The sequence below is a fragment of the Chinchilla lanigera genome, unplaced genomic scaffold (assembly GCF_000276665.1).
Source record: "Chinchilla lanigera isolate Chin_1 unplaced genomic scaffold, ChiLan1.0 scaffold00013, whole genome shotgun sequence".
Lineage (NCBI taxonomy): Eukaryota > Metazoa > Chordata > Mammalia > Rodentia > Chinchillidae > Chinchilla > Chinchilla lanigera.
Genome location: NW_004955414.1, coordinates 25,071,601 through 25,088,673, shown reverse-complemented (window position 1 = coordinate 25,088,673; position 17,073 = coordinate 25,071,601). Strand labels below are relative to the sequence as shown.

The 17,073-nt window shown below is 42.3% G+C and overlaps 1 protein-coding gene across 2 annotated transcripts in view; it reads left to right on the top strand.

The window, feature by feature from the left end:
- The first annotated feature begins 5,772 nt into the window (after positions 1–5,772).
- The window catches only part of Tmem41b (transmembrane protein 41B), a 19,405-nt gene continuing 8,104 nt past the window's right edge, over positions 5,773–17,073 (top strand). Inside the window, exons 1-4 of one of the 2 annotated variants that reach the window (XM_005380257.2) lie at positions 5,773–5,876; positions 5,997–6,122; positions 14,588–14,705; positions 16,432–16,560. In XM_005380257.2, the coding sequence (XP_005380314.1) occupies positions 6,002–6,122; positions 14,588–14,705; positions 16,432–16,560 (368 nt within the window). In that variant the 5' untranslated portion in view covers positions 5,773–5,876; positions 5,997–6,001. The remainder of the gene's footprint in view (positions 5,877–5,996; positions 6,123–14,587; positions 14,706–16,431; positions 16,561–17,073) is intronic. The other variant, XM_005380258.2, reaches the window with a different exon arrangement.

Sequence of the window (17,073 nt, the reverse complement as noted above, 5' to 3'; positions counted from 1 at the left end):
GAGGTAGGAAACAAAAGTATATGCTTGCCTGTAAGTTACAGATGTCAGCTCCCACTAATGTAAGATTAAGAGTAAAACTGAATTTTTGTATAAAATTCAAAAAAAAAAAAAAAAAAAGAGAGAAGACCTTGAGTGATTCCACCCTTCTTGAGTACTCCTCTCTGCTCTTCTGATAACTAAATAAATGTGGGTCACCCAGAGAAGGTCTTCGTTGTAGCCCTAAGAGAATCTCAAGTTCTGTAAGAGGGCTCTGATCCTCCTGGAGCTCTGAAATCATTCCATTCATCTCTTTTGTTTAGCCTTCACCATACACTTGTTTGGGAGATTTTTTTTGTTGGATTTTTTTTTTTTTTTTTTTTGTCTTTTTGAGACAAGGCCTCACTAGCAGTTCAGGCTGGCCTTGAACTCACTCATGTAGTTCAGTCTGGCCTCAGACTCTCAATGATCCTCCTGCCTGAGCCTCTTGAGTGCTGGGATTACAGGTGTGTGCCACCACGCCCAGCTACTCATTTGGGAGATTGTGGATCTGATCAGCCTGCAATAGCTAAGGGATAGTATTAACCCGATACTAGACTATTTTATTTTTTGTTTGTTTGTTTGTTTTGGTACCGGGAATTGAACTCAGGACCTTGTGCTTACCAAGCAGGAGCTTGTGCTGCTGTGCTATATTCCTGACCCCTGGGTTTTTTTTTTTTTTAAACATGTTATAATGGTTATTTTGGGGGAGTAGGGTTAGATGGAGATATGTACAGGGATTCTTCTTTTTTTTTTTTGTCTTTTTGAGACAGGGTCTCACTGTGCAGTTCAGGTTGGACTTGAGCTCACTTTGTAGCCCAGGCTGGTCTCAAACTTGCAATGATCCTCCTGCCTCAGCCTCCCGAGTGCTAGGATTACAGGCATGAGCCACCTTACCCCACTATACAGGGATTCTTAAATCTCACTTTTTGACCTTTTTTTTTCTTTGTACAGGGAATCAAACTCAGGGCCTTGCAATTGTCAGGCAGGTGCTGTGCCACTGAGTTATATCCCTGGCCCTTTGATCTTCTTGTAACAATTTTTTTTTTTTTTTTTTTTTTTTTTTTGGTAATTCAACAAAATCCTCCGGGCAATTGTTCATGTCAGACATTCCTCTGAGCAAGGTAAGTCCTCTGTCCTCTTGAAGCTACATTCCAATAAAACACATAAATCCACACCAATATGCCATATAATATAATCAGGTTGTTCTGTGGAAAAGTAATTTAAAAAATAAAGCTATTCTATTAAAAATTGTTCTCATAGTCTGACTTATTCAGATAATCTGGACTATTTAGAGACCAGGATTCATTTGTTTAGCAATAACTGGCAAAAGAACCAGGGGACTTTTCACTGAGCCACATCCTCACCCCTGTTTAGATTTTTTATATTTTGAGACAGGATCTTGTTCCATTGTCCAGATTGAACTCAGACTTGTGATCCTCCTGCCTCAGGCTCCCGGAGCGCTAGGATCACAGGAATACAAAGCAAGCCCGCCGAGAGTGGGATTCTTCAGCTGCCAACGCAAATAGCTGCTCTCAGAGAGATGGCCCAGAGTGCCAACCCTGAAAACCTGAACAATCCGGGTTCTTGTCCGGACTTCTCCACCCAGCACAAGTGAAAAAGCATCGGAAGCTGGATGTGGTGGCTCACACCTGCAGTCCAAGCACTCAGGAGGCTGAGGCAGGAGCATCACCAGGAGTTCAAAGGCAGCCTGGGTTACATAGCAAGTTCAAGACCAGCTTGGACTCCATGGAAGACCCTGTCCCCCCAAACAACAACAGCAAAACAAAACAGAAAAGGCATCGCAGTTTTTTTGTGATAGCCATCCAGAGAGCTTGGCCTGGCTGCAGCCCAGGTCTATCCCGCAGAGTTTAAGGACAGAGCTCGCTGGCTTCTGAAGGTGCCGCCCCTCCTCTCCTCCACCCATGATCCCTCAGGCCTCTGCTCTGCCTTGTCTGGCAGGTGCCTGAATACAGGTACTGAAGGATTTGTCCTAAATGCTGAATCAAGGCAACGTATTCTGAGGTAATTTTGGGACATCCTCCTTCTCTGGCTCCCTGAACAAAGGGTTTTCTTCTTCTTTCTCTGAACCACTTCCCTCCCCACTTCAGACTGAGCTCTCCTCACCGGAAGGAAGAGCTGGATTGCCCAGTTCCTGCCCACCGCCACAGAGACGTTACACTAAATCTCTCTCAGTAAACAGGGAAAATTTGCCGGGCATGGTGGCACACATCTGTAATCCCAGCACTTGGGAGGCTGAGGCAGGAGGATCACAACAAGTTTGAGGCCAGCCTGGACTACATAGTGAAACATAATGAACTAAAAAAAAAAACTACATAATGAACTCCTACCTGAGTCTCCAAAAAAAAAAAAAAAAGACTTAAAAAGATAAAATGTGATTTGATATCAAATTAAAAGGAACATAACAGAAATTGTATGTGTTCCAATATGACAGACATTTAAAATTATCTGTTGCTTTAATTCTTTTAGTCTAGTTAGGGAGGTAACACAAATTTCTTACAAAAACTTTAGAAAATGCAATACAAATCATTTGTGCTTTAACATATTATTTTTATTTCCTCTGTTTTATTTGTTTGTTTTGTTTTTATCTTTTTGAGACAGGGTCTTGCCATGCAGTTCAGGCTGGCCTTGAGCTCACTTTGTAGCCCAAGCTAGTCTCGAACTCACAATGATCCTCCTGCCTCAGCCTCCTGAGTGCTGGGATTACAGGCGTGTGCCACCACGCCTGGCTATTTCCTCTGTTTTAATGCTCACAAGTTTGTTGTTATGAACAGTTGGATATATTGTTTATGTGCACAATACAGAATTTTAAAAGTAACGTCTAAGTTTTGTTCTATGCAATTCCCTTCCAATGGGCATGAGGGTACCTAGAATCGAACTCAGGACCTTGCGCTTGCCAGGCAGGTGCTATGCCGCTGAGCTATATCACCCACCTTGGAATGGCAATTTCTTTGTGGAAAGATGTTTCTAAATAAAACACGATTTCTTTAATAGATCTAGGTTTACTTAGATTCCTTATTTCATCTTTTTAAGGTTTTAGTAATTTAATCTTTCAAGGAATGAATCTTGTTTTTATTGGGATTTAATTCATATAAGTCAGTATTCTGAAATGTAAAGTTCAGTATATTCACAAAATTGTGCAATCATTACTACTAGTTTCACAGTATTTATCATCTCCCCCAAAAGAAATCCTGTACCTACTAGTAATTCCTTTCCATTGATAGTACAATCAGTAGTCCCACTCCACCCCCAACCTCTGGCACATAGTAACTTTTTGTCTATAACTTTTCTATTCTGAATGATTCATGTCAATGGAATCATACACATTGGCTTTTTTTTTTTTTTTTGTCTTTTTGAGACAGGATGTTGCTCTACAGTTCAGGCTGGTTTTGAACTCACTTTGTAGCCCAGGCTGGTCTCCAACTCAGAACAATCTTCCTGCCTCAGCCTCCCGAGTGCTGGGATTACAGCTATGGGCCACCACGCCCAGCTTTTTTTTTCTATTTGATTTTTTGATGTTAGTTTTTTTAGTTCACTATGTAGGCTAGCTATTAATCTTCTGTGGGATGAGTATCTGGCAAAGATTTTCTCCCATTTTGTAGGCTGTCTCTTCACTCTTAGTTGTTTCTCTTGCTGTGAATATACTTGCGTGTGTTGTGTATGTGTGTGTTACTGGGGATTGAATCCAGGGCCCTCTTATTGAGCTATACCTCCAGCCTTCTTCTGCGAGTGTGTGTGTATTTTAAGGTCTTGTTAAACTACCAAATTGCCCAGGTTGGGCCCTAATTTGTGATCTTTCTGCCTTACCCTCCCAGAGTGCTGGGATTATAGGCATGCTCCACCCCCAACAAAACCTTTTTATTTGATGTAGCCCCATTTGATTTTTTGCTATTATTTATTGTGCTATTGGAGTCCTAGTCAAGAAGGCTTTGCCTATGTCTATGGCTGCAAGTGTTTCTCCTATGTTTCTGTCTAGTAGTTTCAAAGTTTCAGGTCTTTTTTTTTTTGTGTGTGTGTGTGCTAAGAATCGAACTCAGGACCTTGCCCTGGTCAGGCAGGCACTTGTGCCACTGAGCTATATCCCTGGCCCCAGGTCTTTTTTTGTTTGTTTGTTTTTGTTTTTTGAGACAGGGTCTTGCTATGCAGTTCAGGCTGGCCTTGAGCTCACTTTGTAGCCCTGCCTGGTCTTGGACTTGCAAGGGTCCTCCTGCCTCAGCCTCCAGAGGGCTGGGATCCCAGGTGTGCGCCACCACGCCCAATTGAAGTACCCAAAGTCTAAAAAGAGGTATGAGGTATTCCAATACATTCACTAATGCAACTATGTGGAGTGTCTGATCTTAGGGATAGGAGTAGAAAATTTCTCTGCTGCTGGGAAAGGTGGTGCAAGTTTGTAATCTCAGTACTCCGGATGCCAAGGTAGGAGGATCACAAATTCTAGGTCAGCCTGGAGGATTTTGGAAGATCCTTTCAGTTTGTTTGTTTGTTTTTGTCTTTTTGAGACAGGGTCTCGCGATGCAGTCCAGGCTGGTCTCGAACTTGCAACGATACTCCTGCCTCAGCCTCCGGATTACAGGCGTGGACCACCATACCGGGCTGAAGATCCTTTCTGAAAATTTAAAAATAAAAAAAAGGGAAGGGGACATAGCTCAGCGGCACAAGTTCCTGCCCGGCAGGCTCAAGGTCCTGAGTTTGATTACTGGTGGGGCTGAGATAGTATCTCCTATGTAGTTTAGGCTAGCTTCAAACTCAGGGCTATTCTACCTCTGCCGCCCAAGGGCTGGGATGAGAGGCATCTCAAGATAAAATCTTTTAGCTGGGCGTGGTGGCGCACGCCTGTAATCCCGGCACTCAGGAGGCTGAGGCAGGAGGATCATTGCAAGTTTGAGACCAGCCTGGGCTACAAAGTGAGCTCAAGGCCAGCCTGAACTGCAGAGCGAGACCCTGTCTTAAAAAAAAAAAAAGTTTTTAAATGGGTTGGGGATGTAGCCCAGTATGAAGGCCCTGGATTTAATTCCAGGACTGCAAAAAAAAAAAAAAAAGAAAAAGTTGGTTCAGCAAAAGGAAAGGCTAAGTGTGGGTGGGTGATGACGACACGGGAAAGCACTTGGTTGTGAACAAGGATACCTAGATGCTAACTCTTCTTCTTTTTTTCCTTTTTTTTTTTTTTTTTTTTTTTTTTTTTTTTTTGAGACAGGGTCTCACTATGTAGCCCGAGCCTCAAACTCGCAGCGATCCTCCTGCCTCCGCCTCCCTAGTGCTGGGATTACAGGCGCGCGCCACCACACCTGGCTCTAAACCATTTCTGCCACACTGCAACCTTCACAGGTTGTAGCTTCAGCCTGAGCTTCCTTTTCTCAAATTTTATGCTCAGCTCTTCACGTTTCTTAAGCGTCTTCAAATCAAGCATTCTGTACCCGCTTCAGATTCGACAGCAGCTTGTGAACTGACTAGTTTACAACGAACGAGGTGAATAGTCAACCGCAAAACGCAAAGTAATCACTCCAAAGCACTTCCGGGAGTCGCGTCACCGACCGAGTTTGAAGTCCGTGGAAACGCACTTCCGGATAATTAAACCGAAGTTGTAGACGTCTGTGCGCGAGCCACAGCCGGTGACTCGGCGTACTGACTGCGCATGCTTCCCTCAGAAGCGAGGCGGGCGCTGTTCTGGACAGGTGGGCGGGACCCTGGACGAGTGGGCGTGGCCTCTGGCTAGTACCACGGTGACTGGACGGGCGCGAGCGCGCGAGGCTCAGGGGCGGCGCGGGGCGTGGCCTCGTCCGAGTGGGCGCTGCGGGTTTCTGCCGAGCGTCACTGTGCTCGCCGGCCCGAGGTCGCCTCAGGTGAGGAGGTCGCGCCGGAAGTGGCTCTGGCTTGGCGCCTGGGTGATGTGAAGCGTCTGCGCCCGGCTTTGTTGTCAAGGGGCTGCGGCATCACCCGGCTCTCTCTCTCTTCCCTTGCAGCAGCCATGGCGAAAGGCAGAGCCGCCGAGCGGTCGCCGACCCGCACACTCCACGCGAGCCCCGCGAGGGACGGGACGGCGGGGACGCGGGGGCGCGCGGCGCCGGGCAGCGGAGCCCACCTGCAGGGTGAGGGTGCCCCGAGGGGCTCCGGAGGGGAGCGGGCGCGGCGGTCTCGGGGGTCGCGGGGAGGGAGGGGCCTGCTGGCGCCGACCGGAGCGAGGCGATGGGGTCCCCACGCCTGGTGGGTGAGTGGCGAGAGCTTTTTAATTGAATTCAGCTTAGGGGCTGGGGATTTAGCTCAGCGGCACAGCGCCTGCCCGGCAAGCGCAAGGTCGTGAGTTCGATTCCTCGTGCCGAAACAAAACAAAACAAAACAAAAAAATGTAAATTGAATTCAGGTTAAAGAAATGACAGCTGGCTGCTTCTCGCTCGGGGAGAGTGTAAGGTTGATAACGAAGGCAGACAGCTCGGGAGGGAGCTTCAGCATTCGTGGCGTTGTTACGGGTGGAGAACCCGAGGCCGCGGGTCGGGTGCAGCGCTTGTCTAGTGACAGCGTCCGTGCAGTAGTTAAGAGCGAGGGCTTGCTCTTCCCGGTACCTCTTCCAGGCGACAGGGAGCCCTGGATTTGAGCCCCTTCTTTGTCTTTGACGTGGAACCTTGGACTTGTTAACTTTGTTTCTTCCTTCTTTTTTTTGGTGTTTTTAAAACAGGGTCTCACTGCAGTTCAAGCTTGTCTTTAACTTAGTTTGTAGCCCAGGCTGGTCTCGAACTCGCAACGATCCTCCTGCCTCAGTCTACCGAGTGCTGGGATTACTATATCCCCGGCTCCTAAATATCATTTTAAGGGAAGGAGTATGCCTAGAAACTAAATACCTTGATTCTATCTTGGCATAAGATTACTTATTGCTTTTTAGCAGTGGAAATGATTGAGGTCTCAGTGTTTTTTTGTTTTTTTTTTTGTTTTTTTTTTGGTCTGTTTTATTTTGTTTTGTTTTTCTTCTGGTACCAGGAATCGAACTCACGACCTTGCTCTTGCCAGGCAGGTGCTGTGCCGCTGCGCTAAATCCCCAGGCCCTTTTTTGGTCTGTTTTAGACAGGGTTTCATTATACAATTTAGGCTGGCTTTGAACTCAAAGCAATCCTCCTGCCTCAGCCTCCGGAATGCTGGAATTACAGGCATGTTACACCACACCTGACAAGCTGTTAGTGTTTTTAAAGCTCATAAAGAAATTATCCTACCGAGTGTGGTGGCACAAGTCTGTAATGCCAGCACTCCAGAGGCTGAGGCAGGAGGATTGCCTGTGAGGAATTGGAGACCAGCCTAGGCTACATAGTGAGTTCAAGGTCAGCCTGAACTACCTAGTGTATTCCTAACTCAAAAAACATCCCTCCCCATCCAGAAAAAAAACCCTTAGAGCCTGGTTTCGTGGGATACACCTATAATCTCAGCACTCAGGAGGCTGAGGCAAGAGGAACAGTGTGAATTCAAGGTCACCCTGAATTACAGAGTGAGACCCTGTGTTTGGAAAAAAAAAAAAAAACCAACCAAAAAAAACCCTCAAAACACCATAGAAATTAATTGTTGGTAGAGCATAAATCTGCCTTAAGTCCTCTGAATTGTTTTGTTTTTGGTCCTTTTGAGACAGGGTCTTGCTATGCAGTTCAGGCTGGCCTTGAGCTCACTTTGTAGCCCAGGTTGATCTCAAACTCGCAGTGATCCTCCTGCCTCAGCCTTCCCATTGTTGGGATTACAGGTGTGTGCCCCCATGCCTGGCGAGTCCTCTAAATTGAAAACTACTGAGAGTGACAATAATCTGAGGTCTGAGTTTTCTCAAAAAGTGCTTTTTTTTGAGACAGGTTCTCACCATGTAGTCCAGCCTGACCTTGAACTTGTGGCAGTCCTCACCTCAGCTTCCTGAGTGCTTGCTTTCTTTCTTTCTTTCTTTCTTTCTTTCTTTCTTTCTTTCTTTCTTTTTCTTCCTTCCTTCCTCTCTGTCTTTCTTTCCTTTGTACTGGGAGTTGAACTCAGGACCTTGAGCTTGCCAGGTAGGTGCTTGTGCCGCTGAGCTATATCCTCGGCCCTTTTTGTCTTTTTGAGACAAGGTCTCACTATGCAGTTCAAGCTGGGCTTGAGCTCACTTTGTAGCCCAGGCTGATCTTGAATTTGCAGCAATCCTCCTACCTCAACCTCCCGGGTGCTGGGATTACAGGCTTGTGCCCACATGCCTGACTGAGTAGGGCAAGTCTATAAAGATTATCATTTGGTTTGAGATAGTGATCGATTATTTATTACTTTTTTAACCTGAAACCTTTCAGAAAATCAAACCTTTAAACTTCCCAAAGTGCCTTTTATAATGATTTATGTTATCATTAGAACAACATGTTCAACACATTTATTCCTTTTTGTGTGTATGATGCTGGGAATTGGACACAGGGCCTTTGCACTGAGCTGTATTCCCAACCTTTTCCTGATCTCCTGAAGTTTATTTTTTTATTAGTTTCCTTTTTTATTAGTATATGTTTACAATACATAGTAATTACATTCATCTTAGGGAATTGGTACATATATATATATATATTACATCTTAAGGATTTTTAATTACCTTTCCTGTGTCTTTTTTTTTTTTTTCTTTGTCTTTTTGAGATAGGGTCTCCCTATGCAGTTCAGCCTGGCCTTGAGCTCACTTTGTAGCCCAGGCTGGTCCCAAACTTGCAACTCCTCCTGCCTCAGTATGAATGATACTTTTCCTTTTAGTTTTTTTTTTTTTTTTTTGTACCAGGAATTGAACTCAAGACCTTGTGCTTGCCAGGTAGGTGCTTGTGCTGCTGAGCTGTATCGCTAGCCTGTCTATTCTTTAACAAATATTTTTTTAAAAGTTTGAGACTAAGTCTTGCTAAGTCATTAAATTGCTGGATGTGGGCTTGAACTTGCAATCCTCTTGCCTTAAGCTCCCAGGGTGCTTAGGTTATAGTCATATGTTAGCATGCCCAGCTCACACTTAAATGTTTTTATGATGCTGTCAAGTGACTTCTGCAGAGCACACATCTGGAAGGTGTGATTGCCTGCTTGGAGAAATAGGGTTTGAATAAATAGGAGAGAAGGAGTTGCTGGGCTAGGGGAAGCAGGAAGTTTAAAGGTTAGTGTGACCCTTTTGCGTGTGTCCGTAAGGAGATTAATTTGTCACAAATGAAGGGTTTCTGTTGGGTGGCAGTAAGAGAAGGTTGTCCGTTCTGATGGTGTCAGATTATATTAAACTAGGGAGTGTTTTGATCCAGCCTGCTGATTAATGATTACCAATTTTCTTTTTTCTCTCTTCCTCCTTTGTCTTTCTCTAACTCATGTTAGAAATTCTTTTTTTTTTTGGTCCTTTTGAGATGTTGAGACGGGGTCTCGCTATGCAGTTCAGGCTGGCCTTGAGCTCACTTTGTAGCTCAGGCTGGTCTCGAACTCTCAACGATCCGCCTGCCTCAGCCTCCCAAATGCTGGATTTACAGGCGTGCACCACCACACTTGGCTAGAAATTCTTTATACCTGGGTATGGTAGCAAATACCTGTAATCCCAGCACTCTGGGGGTGCTGAGGCAGGAGGATTACTGTAACTTCCAAGGCCAGCCCGACTACAGTGAGACCTTGTCCCTGCAAAAAAAAAGAGAAAAAGGAATTCTGTATAGGGCCCCAGATATAGCTTAGAGGTAAAGCACTTGTCTAGCGTGTAGTTCAATTACTTTTTTAATTTTAATTTTTATTTGTACGTGCTTGCAGTACATAATGATTCCATTCATCATGGGGAGTTGGTACATCTTCCCCTCCCTCAATTATTTCCTTTTTTTTTTCTTTCTCTTTTTATTTTTTAAATTTTTTTTTGTGGCACCTTGGGTTGAACCCAGGGTCTTGTGTGTGCTAGGCAAACACTCTACCACTGAGCTACAGCCTCTCAGTTATTTCTTGCCATCATTTTTCATTTATATAGATTTTGCATGTAGCAGATCATAATGTAAAATAAATTCTTTATTGTGGAACAGAAAAATTTGAGGAACACTATGGTTTTTCTTTTTTCATTTGTTTATTTATTGGTGGTCCTGGGGATCAAACCCAGTAGTACTCTTACCACTGAGCTACATCCCTCAGCGTTTTCATGTTTTTCTTTTGGGGCAGAGTCTTGCTAAATTACCCAGGCTGGCTTCCTACTTGCAGTCCTCTTGCCTCAGCCTGTTGGGATTATAGGCTTGTACCATCATGCCCAGCTATCAAGAGCCACCGTCTTGAAGTTCTTTTACTGCTTTTATTTATTTATTTATTTTTTGGTCTTTTTTGAGACAGGGTCTCGCTGTGCAGTTCAGGCTGGCCTTGAGCTCACTTTGTAGTCCAGGTTGGTCTCCAACTTGCAAAAATCCTCCTGCCTCAGCCTCCCGAGTGCTGGGATTACAGGCGTGAGCCACCATGCCTGGCTTTTTACTGCTTTTAAAAGGCAATGCTTTTCGGGGGCTGGGGATTTAGCTCAGTGGCACAGTGCCTGCCTGGCAAGTGCAAGGTCGTGAGTTCGATTCCTGGTACCGGAAAAAACCAAAAAAAAAAAAAGGCAATGTTTTTCAGACTGGAATAGTAAATTTGTCTTAGATTTGTGTTCTGGATCCTGCCTTGCTAGTTTACTTCAGCAAGTAACTCCTTAAGCATTCACAGTGAGCATGGTGCTTGCTGGCTTAGAGGAAAAAGAAAACTCATTACAGAGAAAAGAGATCTAAGTAAAATTGGCAGTGCGACATTAACCAAGGTATTAGTATGATTTATTGATGCTATCTCAACACAAATTTTATGTATTAGGCTTTTTTTCATTTTGCCTATAGTATATAGGAAACTAAATTGAAACCTTTGCTGAGAGGCACTTTGTTGGTTTAGGTAACTTAAAAATCAGTGAAGTAGGATCAAATGGCATCAGGTTGGAACCAGTGGCCCAGTGCTGTCTCAGCATCAGGTTTTTTTCATATCTTGGTTTGTTTACTTCATGTCAGCTTTACCATATTAGTTCTTTTTGAATTCCAGGCAAGCTAAGTGTCTTCTTGTTTTGAGAATCTTTGTCCTGGCACAGTGATGGCGACCCTTGTAGAGCTTTCCATGATACTGGCAGCCCATTGAGGCACACGTGCCGTAGGTTTGCTGCCACTGTCCTAGAATTACCAAAGTCTCGATATTCACTGATTGGTGGTCATCTCTGAACTTTTCACTGTTATCACATGTTGAGAAAAAGCTGATTGGCGGGGTCTGATCCATGTTATATACCCAAAAAAGGAACTGGGAATGGGCTCAGTTTTCCCAGTGACGTAGGTCACTCATGTTTTACCTCTGTCTTGGTATATAAATAAAGAAAATGAACCTGTCTGTGATGAAATACCTAGGGTGGCTAATTAATAAGAGAAAATTTAGGGTACAGTGTGCAGGTTCAAGGGCATGACACCTTATTGGTCCTCTGGTGAGGCCCACGTGGAAGATGTGAATGTCAGTGATTGTGAGGCAGAAGTCACATCTTGAGTCAGGAAGCAGTTAAGACTAAGTGGGGCCAAAATCAGGCTTTCATGTTTACTGTGGCAGGACCTGTCAAGGAGACCCATGGAGCTACTTTGGGAGGGTAAAGCCCTATTGACCCAAGGACCTCCTATTAGGTGCCACCTCCCTGAGGTCCACAGTGAGCTCGGAGGGACACTTGAGTTTTATACCCAAAACATAGCAGATAAGTAGAAGAAAAGAATAGATTTTATCAAATACAGTGGCTCAGATGATACAGGAAGTCTAGGCTGCATATAGGAGGAAAAGAAAGGAATGTAGACTTTAAAATGTCCAAGGTAGAGCAGTTCCAGGCAGTGTGAGAACTTAGTGTGTAGCCTTGGAAGTGGGTGGCTAAATTTGAGCAGAAATGAATGTGTGTGAGACTGAGTGGATTCTTTAAATGAATGGTGAAATCTTTTAGGATTACGGAGAAGTGTGCTATCAGTTGGCCTCAGTAAAGAGGAGATGCACCTGAAAGTGGGTAGGGGATTGTGAGTGAGTGGGTAGACAGATGGTAGCAGAGTTGTAGGGCATAGGACTTTTCGTTTGTTTGGTTTTGTTTTTTGTCTTTTTGAGACAGGGTCTCACTGTGCAGTTCAGGCTGGCCTTGAGCTCACTTTGTATCCCAGGCTGGTCTCAAACTCACAAGGATCCTCCTGCCTCAGCCTCCCGAGTGCTGGGATTACAGGCATGTGCCACCATGCCTGGCTGAGAGTGCTGCTTCTGCTTCCTATAAATGTGCTTTCTGTGTTTTTTAAAAAAATTGTTTATCTTTTTAGCTACTTTAACTTGGTGGCATTACTACCAATTTTTTTAAATTTTATTTTTGAAGAGTAGGAAGAATTTGAGAAAAAGAACTTACTATCTAAGAGGGACAGAATGAAGCCAGGACAGTGGGTTCCCCCTACCGTTTTCTTTTTTTTTTTTTTTTAGTACCGGGAATCAAACTTAGAACCTTGTGCTTGCCACGCAGGCGCTTGTGCAGCTGAGCTATCTCCCCGGCCCTGCCTCTACCATTTTCAAGTCAGTGATTTTTTCTTTAAGCTTTAAAGCCCTTGAAATAGTTCACCTCACAACATTTTGTGACTTTAAAAGTCTTATTCTGTAGTCTTATGTCCTTAAGAGAAACAGGTCTTTCCTTCATGGTGGGACCAAGTAGATTAGCAAACACCCAGGGTGGAGAAGAAGTGGGCTGGATAATCAGTAAGAGTAATTCCTAAGATAGTGTAGATATTGTAACATTTTGCTTTCTGAAAGATTTTTACATGAAAATAGTAAGAATGAAGACAGTACTGGAAAATTGTTAGGGGTGATTTCTGTGTTTTTAAGATGGATTTATTTGTATTAGTAAAAAGGTACTTGTAAGAAAAAAAATTGAAGATGTTGGGAAGAAAATTTAAAGAGCAAGATCTAGAGGGAAATGTGTTAACCTTTAATGAAAACATAAGGGGGAAGAGGGAAGGGAAGAAAATTCCATGAACAGATCTTGAGGTAGACATTGGGGAACTCCCTAAAGTAGGAGGCTCTGTCATTGGTTGTGGGAAGAAGAAGGAAGAATTGAAGGCTTGAAGGGAGTTGAATATTTATTTATGTATTTATTGGAGACAATCTGGCCTTGAGCTCAGTTTCTCTAATGCTGGGATTACAGATGTGCGCCACTGGTTCTGGTGGCTGAGTAGTGTTTCCTGGAGAGGGATGGAAAAGGATTATTGTGTATCAGTGATCACCTTGATGGGAGCTGGGGAAATGTGAACTTGCAGGTTGAGGGAGCACAGTTCTTTCTCTTAACAGTAGCAAGGGAAGAGGTTGAGAAGCAGATAATGAGAAAATTCAGACTAGGACTTAGCATGCCAGAAGATTTGGAAGCTAATAAAGTATAAGTATGAGTGGTTGTAATGCTGAAGGTGCATGCATCTAGTGCTGCCGTAACAAGGAGCATTATAAGTGTATATACCTCAAATTTAGATGTAAGTTTTAAAAACAAGATGTAGAAGTTTTTTTATATCATATACAGGTACAAATTCTCTGATGAATGTGATCATTATGTATATCTAAAATGTACCAGTAAAATCTAATTTAAAAAAAGATTTAGGGCCGGGGGTATAGCTCTGTGGCACAAGCGTCTGCCTGGCAAGCGCAAGGTCCTGAGTTCAATTCCTGGTACCAAAAAAAAAAAAAAAAAAAGATTTAGAACTTTTATCTAGGCTTGGAACTGTAAATGAATTACATACTAATCCCTGGGTATATTTGAATTATTTGGGGGGAGTGTTGTTTAATCATAATCACCAATGTATTTACCAGTTTGTATGAGAGAAAGGAGAGCCTCAAAATTGTCAGTCAGGGTTTTCTTTGCATTTTTTCAGTTGTTTTCTTGTGGTGCTGGTGAACACAATGCTTGAAAACTTTGCCTAATTTTAGAGAGTGGGAGAAACAGTTACCAGGTTAAACCTAGAGGTCAGTTCTGTTCTGCTCTCCGTATATTTCACCATCCAGCTAACTGTAAGACAACGAGTAGCCATTAGAATGACGTGTACTCAAGGAAACTCGGGATAGTTAATGTTCTACAGTTCAGTTAAACATTGCCTGGACCTTTTTCCTGTCTAATTTTAAGAATGGTGAGTTTATAATGTGATAACAAATCATTTAGTTTTATAGCTCCCATGCTAAATGCCGTATTTAATTTTTAAAAGAACTGTATTACCCATTTAAATCCTGAAGAATGTTGGGCCGGGTCTAGCTCAGCAGCACAAGTGCCTGCCTGGCAAGTGCAAGGTTCTGAGTTTGATGCCCTGAACGTACAGGACGGGTGCAAGGCTCACTCTTTTCCCATCTTTTAACATTCAGTGAAGTGTCCACCTACTGCGTGAATCTTGCTGTCATCACCTCAACCCAGTAATCTTGCTTTCCTGTAAACCAAGTTCTGTTTAACTCTGCTGTTCCTTTGTGGTGGTTCTTGGGGTACTTGTTGGCTTGAAGCACTGTTTTCCTTTATCTTTACTTTATTTACATTTATGTGTGTTATTTATATTTCCTTTTTTCTCCCTTTCAGAAAAAGCCTGGGCAGAAGCTGGGTCAGCAAGGATGTCGCTGCTTATATTGGTGTCCATTTTCCTGTCTGCAGCTTTTGTTATGTTTTTGGTATATAAAAATTTTCCTCAGCTTAGTGAGTAAGTATACAGGAAAGAAACTAGAAATGTCTGGGTATTAAGGAGATGAAAGTGAATTAAAAAAAAGGAAATGAATTAAAAGCAAAGTTTACTTTAAGTAGTAGACTATTGTGATGATTGTATATTAGCTTTCATGACTTGCAGCAAGTCCACATCAGTACTATTTAAATATTGTTTTCAACTTGGTTGATTTTTTTTTTTTTTTTTATGCAAGCCTTTTCTAGTATTGCTTCTCTAATAAGGATATGGCTTCTAAAATTTTTTTGTTTTTCAAAAATTTAAAAAAAAATTTTTTTTTTTTGGTACTGGGAATTGAACTCAGGACCTTGTGCTTGCCAGGCAGGTGCTGTGCTGCTGAGCTATATCCCTGGCCCTAAAACTTTTTTTTTTTTGAGACAGGATCTTGCTATGTACTCCAGACTGAGCTTAAACTCGTGTGGCCCCAGGCTGGCCTTAAACTTGCAGCATGCCTTCTGTGTCAGCCTCCCAGTGGTGGGATTACAGGCATGCCCTACCATGCCTGGTGGGCGTGTTTAGTTTTTAAATTTTATAAATGAGAAGCTACTTTAGTTTACCAGCTTTTTTTCCCGCTGAGACACCACCTAACTCCCTGTCCTTCTGCCTCAGCCTTGCAAGTGCTGAGATTACAGGCATGTGTCACCACACCTGGCTACCAGGTATTTTTATAGGACTTTAAAAAGCAGCATTCCCCTGCATGTTGGTACACACCTGTAGTCACAACTACCCAGATAGAGGAGGATCCTTTAGCTCATGAGTTCAGGTCTATCCTGGGCAACATAGCAAGACCTGTTTCAATAGGAAAATAAGTATAATAAGAAAGGTGCATTGCATCACTATTCTGCAGAGTAAAAATATGAAAACAAATGAGCATAATATATCTTTTTTTTTTTTTTTTTTTTTTCCCGGTACTGGGAATCGAACTCATGACCTTGCACTTGCCAGGCAGGCGCTGTGCCGCTGAGCTAAATCCCCCAGCCTTTGAACATAACATATCTTAAATATAAAGATGATTATGTGAGACTTTTTTTTGGTGGGGGGTGTCTTTTTTGAGACATGGTCTCGCTATGCAGTTCCGGCTGGCCTTGAGCTCACTTTGTAGCCCAGGCTGGTCTTGAACTTGCAACGATCCTCGTGTCTCAGCCTCCTGAGTGCAGGGATTACAGGCGTGCACCACCACGCCTGGCTGAATACTTTCATACGTAAAAAATCATTCAGTTCCAAACAAGATACCCAGTTAAAAGTAAAATGAATAGAAAAGTATTTTAACTTTTTTCTGAACTTTTAGCTAGGATAGTCCAGAAAAAGTATGAACTGTGAATTCATTAAAATTTTAATTAATTTTTATTACAAATATTAACTTTTGCTTATCATAAGGATTACCCAAAATGCTGTCAAATGTTTTTAATATACTAACACCAATGGCTCATTTCTTAATATTTAATTAAAAGTTCAAGCCAGTGTTGAAGTAAATGCTTTTCACCTTTCCTGAACTTTCGTATGTGGATTATATATCTCAGGAAGTTATATCAAAGTATTAACAAATATTTTTACAGACTTTTGAGTTTAAACATTTTTAATTTGGCTTTACCAATTATAGATCAAGGCCTTAAATCACTTTGGATAAAGCACCATGTTTTGAACTTGACTTTTCTTTTATCATGGCAAAATTCTGCTTAAATTTTTTCACTTTAATTTTATTTTTTAGAGAAGAAAGACTGACTATGAAGGTTCCCAGAGATATGGATGATGCCAAGGCTCTAGGAAAAGTTTTATCCAAATATAAGGACACCTTTTATGTACAAGTACTTGTCGCTTATTTTGCTACATATATTTTGTATCCTTTTAATTGAAAAATGTTTTCTGGTTTTGTTCAAGAAAAGATTTAAAAGGTCTGTTGCTTAGTTATACAGAACTAGTTTTTGTTTTAAAATTTATTAATATAGTGTTACAATATTAAATAATGAAAAATTAAAATGGCAAATATTTTTAAATTTTGTTTTTGGTACTGGGAATCAAACTCTATTTTTTAAAAATCACCTGTTACAGGAGGTCAAAACCACAAAGATCAGGGTCCCTGAAATAAAATCAGTGAAAAGACACATCTTCTTATATATTACTTTATTTTATAAAGTTTGGTAACACCAAAGGATAATAGCAGGTCCTAAGCATCTTCATATTTATAGCATTATATGAAGATACTGTTACATGAGGCCTAGCATGTTTTTGCTTTGCTTTTCTTTATAAATTGAAAGGGGTGGGGGTTAATATTGTGTGTAAATAGCTCAATTCTTTTTATATTTTTGTTGGTCCATAGTTTCTAAGAATAGATGTTCACTAACAAACATTA